This window comes from Hyposmocoma kahamanoa, unplaced genomic scaffold (genome assembly GCF_003589595.1).
Source record: "Hyposmocoma kahamanoa isolate Upper Pololo Valley unplaced genomic scaffold, ASM358959v1 180, whole genome shotgun sequence".
Taxonomy (NCBI): Eukaryota; Metazoa; Arthropoda; class Insecta; order Lepidoptera; family Cosmopterigidae; genus Hyposmocoma; species Hyposmocoma kahamanoa.
Genome location: NW_020653711.1, coordinates 74,904 through 96,963, shown reverse-complemented (window position 1 = coordinate 96,963; position 22,060 = coordinate 74,904). Strand labels below are relative to the sequence as shown.

The window sequence follows — 22,060 nt, the reverse complement described above, 5'->3', positions numbered from 1 at the left end:
ACACTGCCACTGCGCCTGTCACCCTGAGACATACACACAGATCTTTGCGATTTAAAGCTCTGGAGCTTACCATCAGGCGCACGACTAGTTCGTCCCGTCACTTGATATTACAAAAAAAATTGGGTAGTTTTTTTTATAATAATAATAATAACGCACACACTCAACATAACCCCGCACTAGGGAAAACCCTGTGTCGCAGGTGCCATGGACACACACATAGAAAACCACAAATTACACCCAAACTCACGAGAGAAATAAATGTAGGCCATACAAATATTTCTCCCGACCCGGGAATCGAACCTGGGACCTCTGCGTGGCAGTCCGGCGTGGTAACCGTTCGGCCACGGACCTAGTTCAATAATATAATATATAATATCAAATGACAGGTCGAACAAGTCGTGCGCATGGTGTTAAGTAACACGCCTGTCCATAAGAGGTGCAGTGCCACTCAGAACTTGAAACCGCAAAGATCTCGGGGGCACTGCCACTGCGCCCGTCACCCTGAGACAAGTTTGACAATGTGTCTGTAATTTCAACAGCACCCCTGCTACACTTCCCTTCAAAACCGAAACGCAGTGATGCTCACATTACTGCTTGACGACAGAAATGGTTAAGATGACTGAACTTCCATGGACGAACGCTTTCGCAAAGAACTCTACGTTACTTTTTTGTTCTCTGGCTCTACTACTAAATAAAGTAGGGGCGAACCAGGCCAAGGGGAAACCTAGCAGCCGTAAGTCCCCGTATCGAGCAGCCGTGGAATACCAGCCGAGAGCGGGTGTTCAGCAGACCGACTAATAACAATTACGCCCCTTCATTTTGCCGCTACTATTTTTTTTAATAATAACGCACACTCTCAACATAGCCCCGCACTAGGGATACCCTGTTTCGCGGGTGCCATGGAAACACACATAGACAATCACAAAATTACACCCAAACTCACGAGAGAAATAAATGTAGGCCTTCTAAATATTTCTCCCGGCCCGGGAATCAAACCTGGGACCTCTGCGTGGCAGTCCGGCATGGTAACCGTTCGGCCACTGAGGCAGTTACTATTGAAATTTTTTTGTTTCATAGTAAGAAATTATTAAAACGAAGGACGTACGCAGCTACGTGTATCGGATTTTACTTTTGGGAGTAGACGCTCAAGTTAGAGAATGTATATATATATATATAGTACTGCGGCGATATTGTAATACCGTATTAAACACATATCAGATAAAAAGGTTACATGAAGTTTATAGCTATTCATTGTGTTTTATCACATATAGACAGATAGCAATCGAACTGTGGACTTAAACAGACTGTGCACTCGGATACATCGATAAATGCTGTTAGAGTATGATTTATAAGCTCGTGCATTCCCAAAGATTAACTTCACTTGATATTATAATTAAGTATTTAATTAGCTGAGAAGGTTATGTGTGTTTTTGAGGAAAAATACAGCTACGAAAAAAATGTTACGTTTTAACTGGGCTTTAGGACAGACCATACAATTCCAAAAAAGCCTAGCCGTATTCCAGCTGTTGATTGTAGGTACCATTAGCAAAGTCAAAGCGGTACCACCTTATGGGTTATTTTAGTGTACAGGCAACTGCGGTACATGGCGACACCCGCAGATAGCATGTTGTCGTCACCCAATAGCGCCAGAGAAATGAGTTAATAAAATAAGGTACGAGAATCTCGGCTTGCGAACAGGGACTTTTTTATGACACCAAATGTCGAGACGAACAAGTCGTGGGCCTGGTGGTAGGCGACACGATTGTCTATAACAGTTGCAGTGCCACTCAGAGCTTTAAACCGCAAAGATCTGAGGGGCACTGCCACTGCGCCCGTCACCTTGAGACATATCAGGCACAAGTCCCATGTACCTGCAAAATTTCACCAGCACCCCTACCCTTCAAAACCGGAACGCAGTAATGCTCACATTTTTCCCTGGACGAACTCTTTCACAAAGATCTCTACTGCTACTGGCTTACATTCTGCAAAGTTATTTTTGCTGTATACGATGTTTATAATTATCTGTTATGTTTGTTGCAGCGGAGCAGTTCGTGGATAAGCTTTTGACGCAAGAAGCGATGGAAGAACCTTGCGACAAAGTCAAACCTGAGGAGTTGACATTGGAATTGCCAGAATGGTTTGATGAAAAGAAATTCAATCAGTAAGTTAACTTTAATACTTGCTTAAAGAACGAATACTTCTTGCATACTTCTGGCATGTATTTAAATGATCATTTCAAATTTGCAAAAGCAGCAGGCAATACATCTAAACGGTCATCTTTTTTAATGATTGAACTTTCTCTGAGTTAAATATATTATTATAATTATTGTACATAATTGTATAATTATTATTTATAAATTATTAATTATTATATATATACAAAAGGTATCGAAATTTTTGTAATATACTTAAAAAAAGTTAAACAAAATTATGAACAAAATCAAATAAATCTATGTAAAAATGACAATAAAAAGTTATGGAATGCAATTAATACTATTTCAAATAGAAATAAAACTAAAGAGCCAGTTTTTGAAGTGTCTTTGTTAGCATAGGATCAGAACTCGCAAACAAACTTCCATCGAACTTTGCCCTATTTCCTCATAATTGTATCAGAAACTTCAACTTAGAGTACACATCATTTGTACTGCAGGGAACTGATTCTGAGGAAGTAGAATGAGTCATTAATTCCCCAAACGATACCTCTGCTGGATGTGATGGTATTTCAGCTAAAGTACTAAAAGCTATTCAAAGTATTATATCTCCAACAGTTACTTATCTTTTAAATCGTTGCTTAATGGAAGGTGTGTTCCCGAACGCGCTAAAAAAGTCGGTAGTTTTACCGATTCACAAAAATGGGGCAAGAGACAGTGTAAACAACTATCGACCGATCTCCATTCTGCCTTCATTATCTAAACTTTAAAAAAAAAATCATGAATAAGCGCCTTATTAGCTATTTGGAAAACAAAAAATTACTATCTTAAGATCAATATGGTTTTAGGTTGAGAAGATCTACTGCTGACGCTGTCCAGGATTTTGCGGACTTCATCAGTAACAAACTATAGAAAAATGAAATGTTTAACGGTGTTTCTTTACTTGGCAAAGGCGTTTGACACTGTCTCTTGTCACAACCTTTTACTTAAATTGGAAAGTATGGGAATTAGATGCAACCAGTTGCGTTTAGTGAAAGATTATCTTACTAACCGTACCCAACGCGTAAAAATTCAGAACGTTGAGAGTGAAGAGAAACCTGGAAGTTGTGGTGTCCCGCAGGGTAGCATCTTAGGCCCTACTTTGTTTTTATATTATATTAACGATCTGTGCCAGTTAAATATAGAGAAAGTGAAATATAGAGATGCTGACGACACTACACTTACTTTTTATGGAGACAGTTGCCCAACGTTTTTAAACTTGCACAGCAGGGTTTTGACAAGGTATGCCATTGGCTGGCAGCTAACTCTCTCACTCTTAATGCTGGTAAAACCAAATATATTCCTTTTTCGATTCGCAATCCACCTTTCTCTGATAATGTTTATTACAATATCATAGCTCACAGCTGTCACAATGATAACTCAGGAGCTTGTTCGGACAATTGCATTTCTATTGAGCGAACAGACAATATCAAATATCTTGGGGTCATAACAGACAAAAGTCTGACATTTGAGGAACATAGAGGAGGTTAGTTTGTCTTCAGACAGTTGCGAAATGTTGTTGAGACAAACCTCCTGAAAAACATTTATGTTGCGCTTTGTCAGTCTATCCTTTCTTATTACATAACAGCTTGAGATGGGGCGTCAATGTCACACTTACTTCCATTGGAAAGGGCGCAACGGCTAATATTAAGAATTTGTGTTCACAAACCACGTTTGTTTCCTACGGTCGAATTATACAAATTAGGTGAGGTGTTAACTGTTCGTCAGCTGTACATTCTTTCGACAGTATTAAGTCGACATTCCGAAATGGTTTTTACACCGGATCACTCAAATGCACAAATACGAAGTCATTACATAGTTTGCCCAACTGTCAAGACTAGAACTTCATTTATACGAAGATTTTTCAGGTACCAGGGGGATCGACTGTATAATAAGTTAAATAAAAGTGTTTTCCTCTATGACAAGACGAGAGAGAGTAAGGTGGCAATGACTAAATGTTATTATAACTTAATTATGTTGTGACTGAAGATTTGCTTTGCGGTCTGGTATGATTAGACATACATGCACACGCACGCGCACGCACACCCACACGCGCATGCGCACGCACGCACGCACTTAACTTTGGTAGTTTTATGTTGGGCTTCAAAACTAAGACAAATCAGCATCAAAAAATTAATTTGATACTTATTTTTAAAAGTAAGTAAATGTTGATTATATTTGTATACTAATGTTATACTAGTTATAATATATAATTTGGCCTGAAAACGTATTCGGAAACGCAAGCAAATTGGCTTCTGGCACTCGCGGGCCGCTGCCGCGACACGCTTGCTTTGGTAGCTTAAGCTCGGCTCATGCTGTTTTTTCATATGCTAACCTAACATGGCGGGCGCAACCAAGCAACCAAGATTCATTAGGAGATCAATATCAAAAGATATAAATCAAAGGTTATAAATATCATCAATCGTTATTGAGAAACTCCGTAAAAATAACCGTAAACGCTGTATCATCTTCCACCACGATAATGCCAGTTCTCACACGGCCAGACAAATGATTTTTTGAAGGTGAACAACGTTGTCCTTATGAGCCATCCCGCGTACAGTCCCGACTTGCCACCTTGTGACTATTATTTATTTCTAAAAATTAGGAACCAACTACGCGGTCAACGATTTTCATCATCTGACGAGGCTGTCGAAGAGTATGAAAAATATGTTTCAGAGATTGTCACGAAGGAGTGGCATAAATGTTTTCAAAATTGGTTCATTTGTCTGAAAAAATGCATTAACGCTAACGGAGAATATTTTGAGAAACAATAAATTCATATCTGACCATTTATAGTATTTTTTTCTTATTCATTCCGGAAACTTATAGTGTGCCCTACGTATGCTTCAACTTAATAATAGTGTTACATTGAATGCAGTTCATTTATAAGTTATACGTAGATCAACTAATATTAGTTGACGGAATAATTAATATATATATTAAACATAAAAAAATATTGTTTATTTAAAAATTGTACATTTACAATAGATCAATAATTTTAATAAAGGCGATAAATTTTAATAATGACAATCACAGTTTTAATAACTGAAATAAATATATCACGGGGAGGTTTATCACACATTGCATTCCATGCTACGGCCGTAAGTGAGATTATGAATTGACGTAAACCTATTAAAGAATGATTAACAGCGTTTTTGTAGATATCAATGTATTTGCATGTTAATTGTCGGAATTAGTGGTAACTTTGCACATTCTTTTTGTTACTGACATTGCTATTATATTATTAAATATAAAAAAAAAATCTTACGTGAAAGTTATAAAAATTCGCTCTTTGTCAGATATCAGATGTAAAAATTTATTCCCTGAATTTGCAAATACCGAATAGGGTGTCTATTCTTCAAAAACGTGCGCTAAGAACTATAGTAGGTATAAAAAGAACACTCCTGCAGTAACATTTAAAAAAACCATACAATGACAACGTACAATACATCTATGATAATAGTTTATGCGCGTCAAAACTTGAGCACTTATGAATGACGTACGAGCGGAGGCCGAGCGTTGCGAAACGCAGGAAAACAAAATCCGTTGGCCACCGCCCACCGTACTTAACTCGCAACGAGAAATCTTCGGATAAAAGGGCCCGATTATATGAACATTTACACACAGACCCGTAGTCCACTGTTGGACATAGGCCTCTCCCAATGCGCGTCATTTCACCCGGTCCTCAGCTCGTTGCATCCGTCTGCTGCCAGCAGCCTTCGCAAATCGTCACTCCATCTGACCAGGGGGCATCCTACACTACGTTTACTAAGCCGTGGTCTCCACTCATGACCTCGCTTTCCCCATCGGTTATCGGTTCTTCGACAGATGTGGCCAGCTCACTGCCACTTCAGCTTGCTTATTCTACCAGCTATGTCGACGACCTTGTTTTCTGTCGGATAACCTCGTTCCGTACCTTGGCCTTCAAAGAAACTCCGAGCATAGCTCGTTCCATAGCTCACTGAGGAGCGACTTTTAACTGGTGGTGTAACCGTATCGTGAGTGCCCACGTCTCGGCTTCGTATGTCATAACAGGTAGAACGCACTGATTGAAAACCTTTGTTTTCATAAGCTTTATACCCGAGTAAAACTCCTTTTATTGTATAATGAATTCTACAGTGTCTATGAGTTTCTTTTGAAATTATGAAACATTTGTGACATAAAATAGGTACACATAAATATTTAAATTAACATTATTTCAGAAAGGAGTAGAGATATGTATCAGTATACGGCACGCAGTACCATCGACGATCAATAGCTGATGTGGCTGTATCCGCGTTGACCTTTATTAGAGCAATCGGCTTGTGATCTAACCTTTAACATAATCTTTAACAGTATAGTAACAGAGTTCGTCCAGGGAAGTGCTGCCACCTTATCTATTTCTGCCGCCAAGCTGTAATGTGAGCATTACTGCGTTCCGGTTTTGTAGCCTACTTGGTCTGTAGTTCTATTGGTAAGAGCCGTGGCCTCGGTGTGGTAACAGGCGCTGGTTCGGGTCAAATCGTAGGAAGTTTTCTTTTTGCTGTTCTATCTTTGTATCAATAAGAATCTGTTGTAAATTATTTGAAATAATTTATAACAGGTATGTTAATAGCAGTAGAGCTCCTTGTGAAAGAGTTTGTCCAGGTAAGTACTGCCACCTTACTTATTTCTGCCGCCAAGTAGTAATGAGAGCATTACCGCGTTCCGGTTTTGAAGGGTAAGGGTGCTGGTGAAATTACAGGCACATGGGACTTGTCAACTTACTCCTCAGAGTGACGGGCCCTGTGGCAGTGCCCCTTAGATCTTTGTGATTTGAAGCTCTGAATGGCACTGCAACTGTTATGGACAGGCGTGTCGCTTACGACTTGTTCGTCCCTTCATTTGGTACCATTAAAAAAAACCATTATGATTAATTTTAAAAACTTAACCACTGTTAGGCAACAGACTCTGTTTCAAATGCAATCGGATTAAAGGAATTTTTCTTTGTGTTTATTCGATCTTTGTAATATATAATATTAATATCAAACTAATGGGGTTTTGTCACAAAAAAATATACAAATATCAAAGCAGTAAAGACTTTATGATATTCAACAAAATAAATATTTTTAAAATTTTTCAAAAATTGTCCTACCATCGTGCAACGCTCTTAATCCAGCACCTATACCCTTCAAAATTAAAATACATTAATGCAAATTACTCACTACATTACTGCTTGGCGGCAGAAATAGGTAAGGTGGCAGTAGGTACTTCCCTGGACGACCTCTTCACAAGGAGATCTACTGCTACAGCCAAGAAAAATAATATTTTAATTAAATTTATAGCTTTCAAGTACCTATGTTTCAACGTAATTGAGTGTGAGTGCCGCAAACAGCCTGATTTAATAATTCGTATTTGGAATTGCGATATTAACAACATCAATTTTATTTTATTTGTTTAATTCTCTATCAAGTAACATTAAGCGCTTGCCACTTGCGAGAATTCTACGTATTAATTAACTGTTGTCCTCAATCCTAAATTTTTGTACCTTTTTCTTAAAAAGTGAAGTCTACTTAAAAGGGAGAAAAGACACACGATTATAATGACGTCACGTGGTGTGCTTAGTATTTAAAAATATTGCATATATTTACAGATATTTATTAAAAATCGTTATTTCATAGAAATATTGATTGAATGATCGTTTTTATTACACATTCTTTAAAACTACGTTATTTTTCTGATAATAATCAGATTATATTGCAAATAAGCAGAATCCGATTGCTCATTTGTAATATAATTTGTTTTGTTTTTGCGTTGTTTTATGCTAATCTTGTTCTAAGTTTTTTTAATAAAGTACCATTGATATTTTTATTTTGGTCCGGAATAAAAGAGTTATTTATATATTCGAGATGGCGGAACAGAATTCGATGCGGTTTTCGGTAATTTATCAGCGATTTTGGACTTTATCAGCAATGTGTTGTTTAGATAATTTGTATTATGCAATTCGACTAGGGAGCTATGTATGTAAGCTCTTTAGCATGTCTAAAATTTACAATTTTGTACTACACAACCGGGTGAACTACGTGATTTGATTTCGTATCTCCTAAGAACTAGGGATGCGGCAGACGTCTGTGGCATCCTTGCTATGAACTTCTTATGGAGTAGGTCATTGTTTAATTCACCTCGTCTTTTTCAGAGCCCGTCGTTTTTACTGGGACCATTGCTTCATGTTCTCAACGTCCATGTTAATAGGATTGGTGGCGGTGTTCGCCATTCCTTCAATCCTGAAGGTGCTCGTGGGGTCTAGACGATCCTCGTCTCTTTACACTGCGTATAGGAGATATCTGTCTACATTGCTTCATACTGTATCTTGGTTCGAGCATGAATTGAAGCCGAATAGTATGTGAGTAAATTTTCATGTTTTTTTTAATCTTTATTTGTTTATAAAGAGTTTTACAAAGCCACTCTCATAGTGGCTCTCTTAGGAGTCAATACAACTTCAAATGGCTTTGATGGATCCGCATAACAGTGGAAGTGTTGATTCAATCCCACTGATTCTTAAAAATTTCCACTTTAGAAAAAAACCACAAACTTGCCTCGAAATTTTACAAGAAAACCGTAATTCAAAAGGTACTTTACATATACTAATGATTTTTTTTATACCAACTGAATTAAATAGAACAAGTATCTTATACGATGTACCTACATCAAATGGCTTCAATTTCGTTTGTAAAAAATGAATTTAGAAGTATTTCTGAGCTGAGATCATGAGCCAGTGTCCCTGCCGCTCGATCCAAGCAAAATGAACCGTATTAGCATGGGAAAAATTTGAATTCGACTCTTAAGCTACACATTTATGAAAAGTTTCTTTGTTTTGGACACGTTTGAGCGAAATACACGTTTACTTAATATAAATACAGTTGTACACATGGTTATATTTGAATATACCGTCAATAATCCTGGGCGCAATGAATATAACGTTTTTTTTTGGAACTCAATCATTTAATAGAAACCATTACCATACTAACTTTAGAAGGAAAACAACATAATCTGACCTTCCAACAACCTTTGCAGCAGAATCACAACAGCTTTTCGGCCTCGCTCAGGCTATATCCCATTAACAATTTCTTATTTCTCATGGGTAAGACAACATTTCTTAACAGTTGTGTTTTTAACAAGAGGGAGGACTTTGTCCGGAGCGAGGCTGAGAGGCTTCAATTGGGCATCAAAAACAACTTGCTAATGTGGGTATAATGTAACAGCGGTCAACTCTACATCTAAAGTTGCCAGAGCGCTATATCGTATGGTACAAAAACGTAGATAATTAGTATTTATATATACTTAATGATTTGTATGCAGTGTGTTTGACTGTTGCTATATTTCTAGGCTGGTGGCATATTCTCTTGAGAATAAAACCTCTAATAAATAAAGAAGAAAAATTATATCAAACCGCCCAATTTGACACTTTAGGCTCAATTTACATAGCCACGGAAGGGAATAGAAGCATATTTTTCTAACCATAGCATAATAGAACTTGATGTCAATTGTGTAACGTACACACTATATACCATCAAAAAACCAGGTCTTCTGGTCTTCTGTTCTATTCTCGCACAGACTCGGGAATTCCCTCAATTACCATATCATACCTAGTTTTTCAGTTCATTATGCTATGTGCAATTTCGATACAATTCGCTTCCATTCCGTTACGCAGCAATATAAATTGAGCTCTACAGACCGAATTCTGGGGAGTCAACTTGAGGGCTTCGGCCTCGTGTCTAGCTTGAGATGGCGACAGAGATAATCCACATTTGCAGTAAAAGACGACTAAAATAGTTTGTATCTTCTTGCAGATCATGGAAATCGCTGTACGCAGTCCGCAGCCGCCATTTGCGGGCAAGCCTCGCCTCGAAACTAAAAGACGAAGGCATAGTCTCACAAAGGGACATCGCTTTGACACAGTTCGGATTCATAGGTTTCTCCGTGTTGAAGCCTGACCGATTTGGTATACGACAAATGCAGCCGGGTGATTGGGAAGCGTACAACCATTTTTGGAAGACTATTGGGTTTATGATTGGATTGGAAGATAGGTGAGTTTTTAGACACAGTAGGTACGTCCACAACTTGCAAAGTTAAAGTAAATAAATCTCCGAAAACTAACATGGACTAAGTTGTAATGACTACCTGGCGCTGGACGCGGGCTAATCAGGCATAACAACTATTTGTAGTGGACATCGAGTTCTTAGGTTTTCGCGATTGTTACACTTAGGAAATGAAACTATTTTTCCGGTTTTAAATCGCTTATATTAGTTTTTTCAAACATACCAACGTTTCGGACCCTTTACAAAACGAATTTAAATCCAGAAAAATAGTTTCATTTCCTATATTTGTAGTGGAATTCTTTTGGAGTGACTAGTGATATCAGATACGGTGCAAAATTAACATGGATTCGAACAAACGCAAACTGAACTTAATTTAAATGTAGACCGTTTGTCTATTTCATTGTCGGTCTAAAAAACATTTAATTTCAGTGTACTATTTCTCTTACAAATTTAGTTGTGTGTAGTCACATACACAAGATTTAAGAAGAGAAGAAGCCGACCTTTTGGTTCTGAGCACAAAAATGTGGAGTTTTCTCCACATTTTAGTTAAACAAAGTTAATCATTAACCTGTGAGCCGTAAAATTTATTTTGGTTGACTCCCGTCGTCTCATTTGTGAATTATATTGTAAGAAAGTGCCAATTTGATTTTTAAGATATACTCCTTACTTAAATACAGAATACACATTTCAACCAGCTTTAGTAAGGCCGTCGTGGCCAAGCGGTATAAGGGTTGCTTTGCAAGTTAAGGCAAGCGTGGTTCGAGTCACATTAAAAATAAAATATTTAGCTATGACCATGTAATATATATTTTTTTGTTTTTAACCTCTGGATAGGTGTAAGGAAGGTCTAAGTCTTGTACATACAGAACAGTAATTTTTAATTTTAATAATACTGTTAAGTGCGCCATATTAAAACAAGAAAGAAAACATGGAACGAAATGTGGAACAATGCGTAATCACAGAAGACATCGTATGCAAACTGTAGAGCGATTTCGTCATTTGTTAATCTATCCATACCCACCCTACACTTTATTAATAATATCTACCCACCTTAGGCAATTTCTAGTGAGCAAATATTGTGGTTTGTCAACGTTATCATTAAAAAGTTAAACAATGCTTTTAAAAATATAAAAAACAAAATAGTGCTCGTGGAATCGAACCACGGGTATTGTAACTGGCAGGCCATACAACAAGCCGCTCGACCAATTTACTCGGATGTTAAATGACGAAATTTGGTCTTGGTTTTAAAAATATGATGATTATCTTCAAGCGACACACGCTTATACAATAAAATTGAAATTGCTTTAATTTTTTCTTCGAACCAAAAGGTCGGTTTGGGCGTGTTAGAGGGTCAGGTATCTCATGTATATGACTGTAAGTTTTATTTAAGTTTACGGGTATCGATTAATTTAACAGCTCGAAACTAAAATATTTATTTTTATTTTCCCCACTGATAACGGAAGTTTTTCCGAAGCTGCGCCATTGTGATTTTAAATTAGTTAATTTTTCGATTAAAATAGGATAACAGTAATTTACTACTCAATTTATTCAATGTTAAGTACGATGTTTTTACTATTAAACCAATATATAGACTGCAACAAACACACGGAGAAATTCGTAAGATCAGCTGACTCGGTCTGTAGTTCCATTCGTAAGAGCGGCGTCTGGTTCGCGTCGAGTCAAATCGAAGAAAGTTTTCTTTGTGCTGTTCTATCGTTGTATAAATAAGAATGGCATCTGTTATATAAATTATTTCAAAGACACAACTGTTAAAAGAAATTCTTTTCCAGATACAACATTTGTCGAAACACAATAGAAGAAACCCGCCAAGTATGCCAATTGTTACTTGAAAGAGTATTCACTCCTTGCCTAGAGAACGTTCCAGAATACTATGAGCACATGGCTCGTGTAATGCTGGATGGATTCTGGACCGTGAACCCTGCAGTCAATGAGGATGCAGTCTTGTATTTCACTAGGTATTTAGCCGATGTTCCTGGGTATATTTATACGGAAAATGATAGAATTACATTTCAGAGGAAACTGAAGGCACAATTGAAGGATAAACCTGAGAGTACAGGTGAGCAATTTTAATAAATTACAATGTTGTGTTATTGAACGTATATTTTAGCCATGTTCAGCATTATTATCATATACAACTATACATATATGCTACTAGATGTACTCGATGGCTAACTAGTAAGGAAGAAATATTCTTAATATTGAAATTATCCTTGGAACGATGATTTGGGTATCATCACTCAGTATCAAATCACATGTTTTTTTGTTAGTAATCAGCAGAGAACTCGTAAAATGAACGGTTATTCCAACTGATTCAATTACATAATTTGAATTATTCATTAAATTGATTTCTAATTGGCAGTAATTAGCCGTCTCCTACCTGTCTATGGTTGGGTTAATGGCCTGTTGTTTACCTTTAATGCAAATTGATTGAAAAGAACTATAGTATTAATTGATGCAACATAATAAATGTTGCGATTTCCCAAAAACTATGGAACCGATTTTTTAATAAAATGTTTTAATGTTAGTAAGTAGTATTATTCTTTATTCTCTGGTTAGAGATAAGCCACTAAAGCGGCATCCATAATGGCAAGCTAAGTTGGCTCTCACATTTGTGCGATTTACCTGCGTTGTTTTGCTTGAAATTTTTATTTTTAACACCTTTATACACGAACCCTATTTCAATGCTTGTTAACGCCTACTTACCCTTGTGCCTCTGTATTATGTCCTTTTCAATTTTATGAAATAGTGCGAAAGAGAGCAGCCTATACTAAGTCGTTAACTTAACTATACCTAGTATAGTAGATATTCTACAGAAATATCAGTTGATTAAGTTATGATTTCTGGATTTTTAAAATTTGTAGCCATATCGGATTCTTGTTTTTGTGATTACACGTTCTTAATGTGTGTTATTTATCACCGAGCTAATGTGTCATAATCTCATAAATAAACGTTATCACAATATATTATCACAGCGAAATGAAAAACAACTAGTCTTTAAAAAAAATGTAACGAATATTTTACTATGGTTCCAGGTGTCGACTCCACAACACTGATCTGCAAGGCAGAAGTTAAAGGTTTACCTGAACGTTCCCCCAGACTCCTCTATCTTCATAACTATGACAGTATCGAGTCAGTACCTGAGTACAAACAAATCAGTTGGTGGTCTAAGTACAAACTGGGTCTGGCATTTTTAGTCTCACATTGGTACTCTTTTTACTTAGGAAGGTTGTACTTCAATCTAAATTTCTTATGCAGCCTTATATTTATGAAATACTTCCCGTATGTAGCCTTTTTCAGATTTGGTATAAAAGCTTCGTTGATCGATCTTTTTGTTGAAAGTCCGGCTGATAACACAAAGCCGAAGGTGAATGCAGAATATAATAAGAAGAATAGTAGGCCTTGGTATATATCATGGTTGACGATCTTGTGGTGATAGCTGGCACTTGTGACTTAGTTGACGAGCATTTGATTTTATAAAGGGGTTTTCTGGTGGCGGTAATGGCATAGTATAAATAAGAGCAAGTAGGCCAACTCCCGCCTGTTCGGCGTGTAAATGCCTACACTTCGCACGGAGTTTGGGTTGTACATTATAATTATAGTTGTACCTACAGGTTGTGAACCTAATTTGAGAATTTTAAATAAATATATATATATTTGTGTGTGTTGTATAATACTAGTATACATAAATGTAGGTAAGAAGTTAGTAAGTACTAAGTAGGCTACATGTTCATTACAGTATTGTCGTGCTGTATTAAAAATAACCTTTGTTAAATGCAGTCGGTATTTACGTATCGACATTTTTATACCAGGGACAATTAACAAGTCAACTGTTTGATTCATTTTTTAAAATCGCTTCAGTTGTATAATTTTAGAGACGCGTGTGACGACCCGCGCTCTGCAATGCGAGTTCACTGCAAGATTATGCGAATGTGTGCGTACGTACACGTCGCGCGTGCACACGTACAAATAAAGAGTTACCATACTTGCCTTATTATACTATGGTAATAGTCTTCCCTTATTATTATGTACAAACTGCAAACAATTGAAGTACAACTTTGTAAAGTTTGATTTTTTTATGTTTCACGTGTAGATTATTTTTCATAAAATAAATCAATATCGTTTTGTCGGACAAATTTGGCTTTGACCGGACTTAGTATACCATTTCAAATTTGTCGCATTTAAGTTTTAATAAACAGTGTATGTATTTAGTATTTATTATGGTCCATGTAACGGCTATTATATTGTTTTGTTATGTATGACAAATCCAATGGATTATTAAATTATTTAGATATTAGACAAGTAAGTGTAGTTTCAACTTGAGTCTATTATGACTCAATGTACCTTGACGATCAAATGTTGTTAAGAAAGTGCCTTGTGGTGTAGACAATAACAATATATGGACTCAGAGGTACGCTAAAAACGTTTGAATTATGATAGCAACGTTCCAACGACTGGCCACAAGTACGATAGAACATTTAGTAATACATTTTTCCGTTCTTTGGGACAGGCTAAGGCGTCTAATTAGTCATACTGCCAGATGTTAGATGTGTGTGTGATTTTTCTTCAATTGTTCAATTTTCTGCCGTTTTTTCGCGGGAAATCGTAACTTCGTATCTTTTTCCATCCTATAAGCGTATATCTACGTCGTATGATATAAGCGTATATCATACGATGGCCATTTTACAATACAATACAATATGCTTTATTTTCGTCAATAAGTTTATAGTTACAGTGTATGAATACATTAAAATACAATTATTAATTACAAAAAAATAAAAATAACAATTTTGAAACCGCTAGAACATTTAAATAGAAATCAATCGCCGAAATAGACGAATGAAGTAATCCTTTTTTCACATTAAATGTTATCATATACGTGGCCAGGTCATATAAACATGATCATAATTCAATATTTTTTAGCGTTTCTGGATAATGTGTCCATGAGCGTATATAAAACATTGTGTTTTATATGTTTATTTTTTTACATGTCAATTTTTTTCGTGTAAATGTGTCCATGTTTTTATTCAATTGTTAATAATTTTTATAATAGTTATTTTCATGTCAACGTTAAAATACATATCAAATAAAATTAATGCAATAAAATGTAAAGGCTTATAGTTAGGACATATATTATCTATGCAATTTATTGCATATTTTTCGAATTTATTAATCAATATTTTATCATATTTTTAATTAATATAATTCTTTAATATGAAAACTTAATAGCTTTCATACCAATATATAGCTGATATAAGTGTTACCAGTCATTTGTACAGCAGTGGCGTAGCGTGGGGGTGCAGAGGGGGGGCCATGGCCCCTGAGCGGCACAATAATGGGGGCGGCGGCCAGCGCGGTCGAGCCCTAACTATTCAAAATGATTTTTTTTTACTTTAAATTTGAAAAAAAATTCCACTATTTGAGAAAACAAATATACTGAACAAAACAAAGATGGCAACGCCAGGTGAACATAAAAGCACAATCAAGCAGAGCCTACCCGACAGAACTACTTTTGTAATTGTGAAAATAGAGGGGGCAGCAAATTTAAGGTTGACCCCGAGTGGACGGAAATCGCGCTACGTCACTATTGTACGGTGTTCATAATATTGGTAAAACACTATGCGTTTTTATAAGAGAAAGAACAAAAAATACGCAATAAAAATAATTTTGTATGAAATGTATTAATTTAGAAACGCCCAAAAATAAAACATTTACAATATAGTTCAAATTCGTGTATTTTTATTTTCCTGTACCGCAACTTGGAACAATAATGTATATATTGTAGTAGTATATATTGTTTTATTTCAAAATAACAATCTATTTATAGCACTTCATGTATCCATGTATATTTTCAATTTGATGCGTTATTGTTGCTACAGCAGTAACGAATATAAATTTTCTTATGAATAATAATAATTATCCCAGAATTTAGTCATAACTAGGGTAATTTTTTTCTAAAGCCACACTTGTACTCGTTATCGCTAAACATGAGTGGTTACACACGGTTACTTTTAGCAACGGTGCAAACGCGCGTTTGTATCGATGCAGACGCGCACTTGCAACGTTGCTTAAAATCGCTCGCGTGTGTTGCATCGCGTTTGTGTCGCTGTTCAGCGCAGTCAGCGTGTGTCACCGCTCTAAGGGTCGTATTCCAGAACTGTACTCAATGCTCAAGTCAGGATTTACTGGAAATACGACCCTAATGGCAAGGACTTGAGTATGATTTTCAGTGGTCACTGCAATACTAAAGTCCTGACTTGAGTATTGAGTAGAGTTCTGGAATACGACTCTTAAAAAGACATTCTCTAATTGTTGACAAAACATTATAAATATACCAAAGATAAACCTTTTAACGTTTTTTGTACTATCTGACACTTTTTAGATCTATTTGATAGTAAAGTGGTGAATCCAAGCGTCCTCAACGACGACTCCCGCATTTTGCACGGAGTTATCGCCATTTAGAGTGATGTATTTATATATTTTTGTATGAAAGTAAAATTGAGGAATTATTAAGACAGAACAAAACTTGTTGTTTATGACGTTAGTAATACAGTCTTTCGAGATTTTTAGTATGTTACAAATAACCCTGTAGTTATTATAGATAAGGTAGTAATAAAAGCTCCGAAAAGTAAATTCAAAATTATATTGCAACTGTAAATCCATAAGGAGCTTAATATCAGGCGCCCGACTTGTTCGTTCCATCAGCCCTCATGGAAAAATGACATACGTGGCTTTACGTCAAACATGTTTATTGTTCCATTATATACACAAAAATATAACCCACAGCCTCTCCAATTTCTGTAACTCTAGCACCTAATATTGTAGATAGAGTTACAAGAATTGGAGAGGATATGGGTTATATTTTTCAGTATCTAATGGAACAATAAACATGTTTGACGTAACTCCACTTATGTTATGCTAACATGAGGGGTGCGATAAACATTACTTCGTTAGTTACTAAACTAACGAAATTTTTTGTACAATTAAGAATACGGAAATAACCGAACGTAATAGGTCATTATCATGAATGGGTCAATATCATGAGTCTACTTTCGTTTTCCGTCCAAAACAATTACTGTCAAGTAAGACTTAATACTCGACCAAATTAAAATACAATGTCAAGTATGAAGCTTCATTTGTATTATGTATCTTTTAATTTGTTCGAGTATTTACTTATTTGGCTGTAATTGTTTAGGACGGATGTCGGACGGAGAATGAGAGTAGGTATAAAGATTAGTGGTCTCTACCTAATTTTGGTGGCAATTTTGATTATTTAAATATTTAAGTATATTATCGTGCAATATTATTTAACATATCAGGGTGTTGCGATGATCTACAACACTGAAATATTGACATAAAACTATTTAAGAGGCTGAGATGTATTATTACAAAAACGCTGTTACTCCAAAGAATTTTAAATTTTTTGTTCATTTAGTACATTGTTGTTTTTTATTTTATATATTTTTTTATTTATTGTTTTAAACTGTTCATTTTGACTCATAATAATTTTATGTACTTGTGTCCTGACATTTTATTATTGTTCATTCATTATTTTATTTTAATTTCTAATAATTTATCTCACTTTGTTTCTTAATTAATTTGTATGATTACATTTAAATCCATGACATTCAAACACAATTATGTACATTGTTAATTAATAAGTGACTGAATATTAAAAATTGCCATCGAAATAAGGTGGAGAACATTACCATGAAAATGACACACGGAAACGGAAAGTTCAGAAAATTCTTCGTAATACTACTCTTACCAATTTAATTTATTTTTTATCGAAAATTATTGTTAGCCATTTTTATCGTAAATCACCTATTATCAATTTAAAAGCAACCTTGCATATACATTTCATAAGTGTGTAAATGAGCACCCTCATTAAACTATTTCATCATATGGCAATGCTGTGAGTGACAGCATAGGATATATACATCGGTAAGTTAGTTTTTCTCAATTTTAATTTTTTTTCTTTATTTTGTAGATATATATATAATCTGTATTTATTCTTCTGTAACATTATAGCGCAGCTTATGTACACTTGCACTAAACGTAAGGCTCAATTTATATTGCGGCGGAACGGAATGGAAGCAAATTTTTGTAACTATATTGTACAAGCGAGCAAAATGAACTTTATGGTCAATTGTGTGACGTACAAACTAGATACGAACCAAAAAACACGCTTCCATTCCATTAAGTTCCACCGCAATGTGAATTGAGCCTAAGTCAAACCAACGGTTGCTATGCATAAGACATTATTAATTTAAGCATTTGTTTAAAGACGTACTTAAGCTTAATGCACACTTACATTAGTATTAATTAGAATTTAGTTTCATTTAGTATTGCTGCAATTTAATTTGTTTTTCGGAGCCTTTACTATTTCCCGTTGTCGTAGGGCCAAATCGGAGTCGAGAAGAGCTGTTTTAGCTACCAATAGCATATTGTTATTTTCACATCTCCAGCTGCTCGAATGTAGCCGGCTTCGCGTTATAGGCATCGCTACTGCTTGTAGGTGTTGAATTCAGTCACGCAATATGAGCTAAATTTTCGCAGGTATTATTTAGGAGTTAACTTTTTAGGCTCATGATAATATAGATGTTGCCACCATATAAGGATGTTTGATGACAATTTCACATCTCATGCTCTTCAGTTGTAAGTACACTCACCGGCACATTCTGCGGAACATAGCAAAATCCTGAAAATATTGCAGTGTTTTTTCAAAAGACAGGCTGGTTATCTTATTTTTTTATAAATATTTCAAATTAGACGAACAATATTTGAAAATAAAAAAACAGTCCACTGTATTTTTTTTAATAATTTGTTGAATTACTTACTAATACAGGTGTGTCGAGTGATTCGAGGTTGATTCTGCATTCTTAAAAATTTAGATGAAAAAGAATTTTTATTCATTAAATTCTGATTTGATCAATGTTAAACTGTTACATATTAAAATTTTCAGCGTATCTGCTTTGTCACGAAATCGATTTTTTCTTTCAATATAAGCTGAAGTAAGTTGATGTTAAAAGACGTTAATATAATACATACTTTAAGTCTATGAGCGCAAAAGTGGTGGAAACCACATAATTTTTTTTAATATAAAATTTAATAATTTAATATTTTAATAGCTACAAAATATAAAATTATTATGTATTTTAGTATCATTTAAAGCAATATTGTAGGAAAAAAATTAATATGGATTACACTACTTTTGCGCAGATAGCATCATTTATTTAAATACAAACGTTATTATTTTAAAGTCTCATCCGCTAAATGTGCCGGTAAATGTATTATGTATATTTTATAAGTTAGTTTTTCATGAGGTTGGTTGGTTTTCCATGAAGAACAATCATTTCACACTGCGCGGATAATTTGTAAATGTCTATATTAAATTACAATTGTCAACATTGTCTCACTAACACAACACTGTCATAATCAGTTACTTGAAGAAATCTTGCGCTTTTAACCTGGTACGTTTCGCCACGCTTATTTGCAACAAATTGTCTGTTATATTGTTATTTTCAATCATATTTGAACTCGTGTTGACACTGCCAGAAGTTGCAGGGATGCTCGAAGGGGTGGAAATCTTTTTTGTAGGGGTAACCAGTCTTCTTTGTGGGGTGGGAGTGCGTTTAGGTGTGGACGGGTGGAATATACCCATGTCATTGGGTGTGAGCTTGAGACGAGGTGATAACAGGTGCTTGGCGGCGAGTTTTCGTGCGGCAGGTGACATACTTGCCAAGCGCTCAGTGCTTGTTCTGAAACTGGGGGAAAAATTTTGTTCAATTAGATTATCAATATTTTTCTTAACTAACTGTTACTGTTGGATATTAAAGTCACTATCTATTCTTTAATCATTGAAATCCGCCATAGTTGCAGCGAGTCTCTATGAACACATGGAATGTTTGGCCATCTAGAATATAAACCAGAAAAAATGACCCACCGTCACAATGGTTGAACTTGAAACAGTAGTAGAAAGTTTCAACCCAAAAAAGGCTCCTGGTGCTGATGGCCTTACTGCCGATATCTGCAGCCAGGTAATATCAAGAGGCGCAGAATTGTTTCTGGTTATATACTCAATAGTTTTGGCAAATGCCGTCCATTGACAATATCGATGCCTTACTTTCTCAAACTCGTATCTTACAGTGATTCCTCAGGAGATGGCGAAGATTTCTATATATTTTAAATTTCTTATCAAGGGTGTTAATTTCGAAGCATTACTTTAAGAATAGGTAAAAGCTAGTGTGTGAATATGAAGGAAATGTGATGTGAAATCTGAAATCAGCCTAAAATATTTGTATATACAATCCATTTTTCGCATTCCAGTAACATAGTGCTTCAAGATACGAGTTTGAGAATGTAAGGCAACGATATTGAACTCGATGTTGAGGGCTGTCACTAATGGCTATAGCCTGTCTTTTATGCCGGGTGCACGAGTCGCTCGCTTGCGCCGGCCGCTTGCTTTGCGTTGGATTTCTTTGCGTTGCGTGTGTTTGATATCTAGCACGTTTGATATTTCCACACAAGCAACAGGGAACGTTTGCGGAGGACAGCACCACTGGCCAATCAAAGAGCAGCAGCGTCCACGCGTCCAATAAAACCAAAACATAGACAAGGTGCCGCATGCGCGCAAGTCTCTCCGCAAGACTCGTGAACGCCTTTGCGCGGAAGGCTGATTTCTACGCCGTGACCCGGCCAACGCAAGCAAGCGAAAAAGTCAAAGACTCGCGCACCCGGCATTATAATAATAAATAATAATAAATTTCTTTATTTCGGACTAAGTCTATAAGGGTTAGTAACAAAACACTTAAAAAACACTTAAGAATAGAGTTAGTATTGCAAATTGCTTATTTAACAATTTATTATTATAGGCCACATAACCAATGTGCATCCTAGACCAGTGATCTAGGAAGCAACCCTGTACACGGTTTGCAATTATACTCAGTAGGCTGTTATCACCGCCCCGAATCTTGCGCAACAAAGAAGCCGCCCTTTTTCGCATGATAGCTGAAAAGCCATCTAAGCGAGACACGGCGAACATTCCCGATGCACTGCAAAATCGAGGCAGTTTCAACAGCATCCTGAATAAATTATTATACAACACACGGAGGGAGCTTAGAGCTTTTTGGGTGTAATTGACCCATAGGCTACATGTATAAAGTGACTGACAGTACGCCTTGAACAACGTAAGTTTTAATTATGAAGATGGAATAAAGTTAATACAGTTCATTGCGCAAAAGTGTTGCCCGTCTGCAAGCAGCTAGTGATTGCGGTCGATAAAAAATATTCTATAGACTATCAACTGAACACTGGTCACGCTTATAAATAAATAATATATATAAGCGTGAATATGTTTCATTTGAATCATCGTCGGCCCATTATTCGTCCAATTACTCGGCACAGGTTCATTTGAAATGTCAATTTTTGTTAGTTCGTACTTACACACACTACATTTAGAACTATCTTTGTCTATTAAAAATAAGAATAAAGAAGGCTAGGACGCAATTAGTAATCATTAGAACGTCGCGTCGTAACATTCACAATTCAAGACATTTTTGGCAAAATGTTTAACTTTCACAATCTATCGATAACACTGTCGCCAACAACTGCACGAACATTTAAAATTTTATGAAAACTGGCAACCCCACAAATATCACTACTCCATCTTCAAAAAAGACGATAGTTTAAACCTTATGCTATTTAAAAACAATTAAACAACTTAGTTGATTAATAAAATGGTACTATACAGTGTTCGAATTATTGAAATAAGAAATCCCTAAGTTCATTGTAATT

At 35.8% G+C, this 22,060-nt stretch overlaps 2 protein-coding genes across 3 annotated transcripts in view; one reads left to right on the top strand and one right to left on the bottom strand.

Moving 5' to 3' along the window:
* Positions 1 to 2,027: 2,027 nt before the first annotated feature.
* LOC113225997 lies at positions 2,028 to 14,902 on the top strand. Of its 2 annotated transcripts, none has more exons than XM_026458495.1 (5): positions 2,028 to 2,161; positions 8,344 to 8,550; positions 9,998 to 10,234; positions 12,037 to 12,323; positions 13,300 to 14,902. In XM_026458495.1, exons 1-5 carry the CDS (start codon positions 2,028 to 2,030, stop codon positions 13,698 to 13,700), a joined length of 1,266 nt encoding a protein of 421 aa, XP_026314280.1. In that variant the 3' UTR covers positions 13,701 to 14,902. The 2 variants fall into 2 exon arrangements, with proteins under 2 accessions (XP_026314280.1, XP_026314281.1); XM_026458496.1 differs by lacking the exon at positions 2,028 to 2,161 and adding an exon at positions 6,578 to 6,589.
* A 4,629-nt stretch (positions 14,903 to 19,531) lies between these two features.
* Positions 19,532 to 22,060, bottom strand: part of LOC113226025 (splicing factor ESS-2 homolog) — a gene marked incomplete at its 5' end in the record, with an annotated part of 8,489 nt that continues 5,960 nt past the window's right edge. The window contains one exon of the mRNA XM_026458531.1: positions 19,532 to 20,031. Within this exon, the coding sequence (XP_026314316.1) occupies positions 19,707 to 20,031 (325 nt within the window). The remainder of the gene's footprint in view (positions 20,032 to 22,060) is intronic.

Coding starts and splice junctions, on each gene's coding strand:
- LOC113225997 (XM_026458495.1), top strand. CDS start 2,028: ATGTTTGTTGCAGCGGAGCAGTTCGTGGATAAGCTTTTGACGCAAGAA. Junction 2,162..8,343: donor GATGAAAAGAAATTCAATCA/GTAAGTTAACTT, acceptor CGTCTTTTTCAG/AGCCCGTCGTTTTTACTGGG. Junction 10,235..12,036: donor ATGATTGGATTGGAAGATAG/GTGAGTTTTTAG, acceptor ATTCTTTTCCAG/ATACAACATTTGTCGAAACA.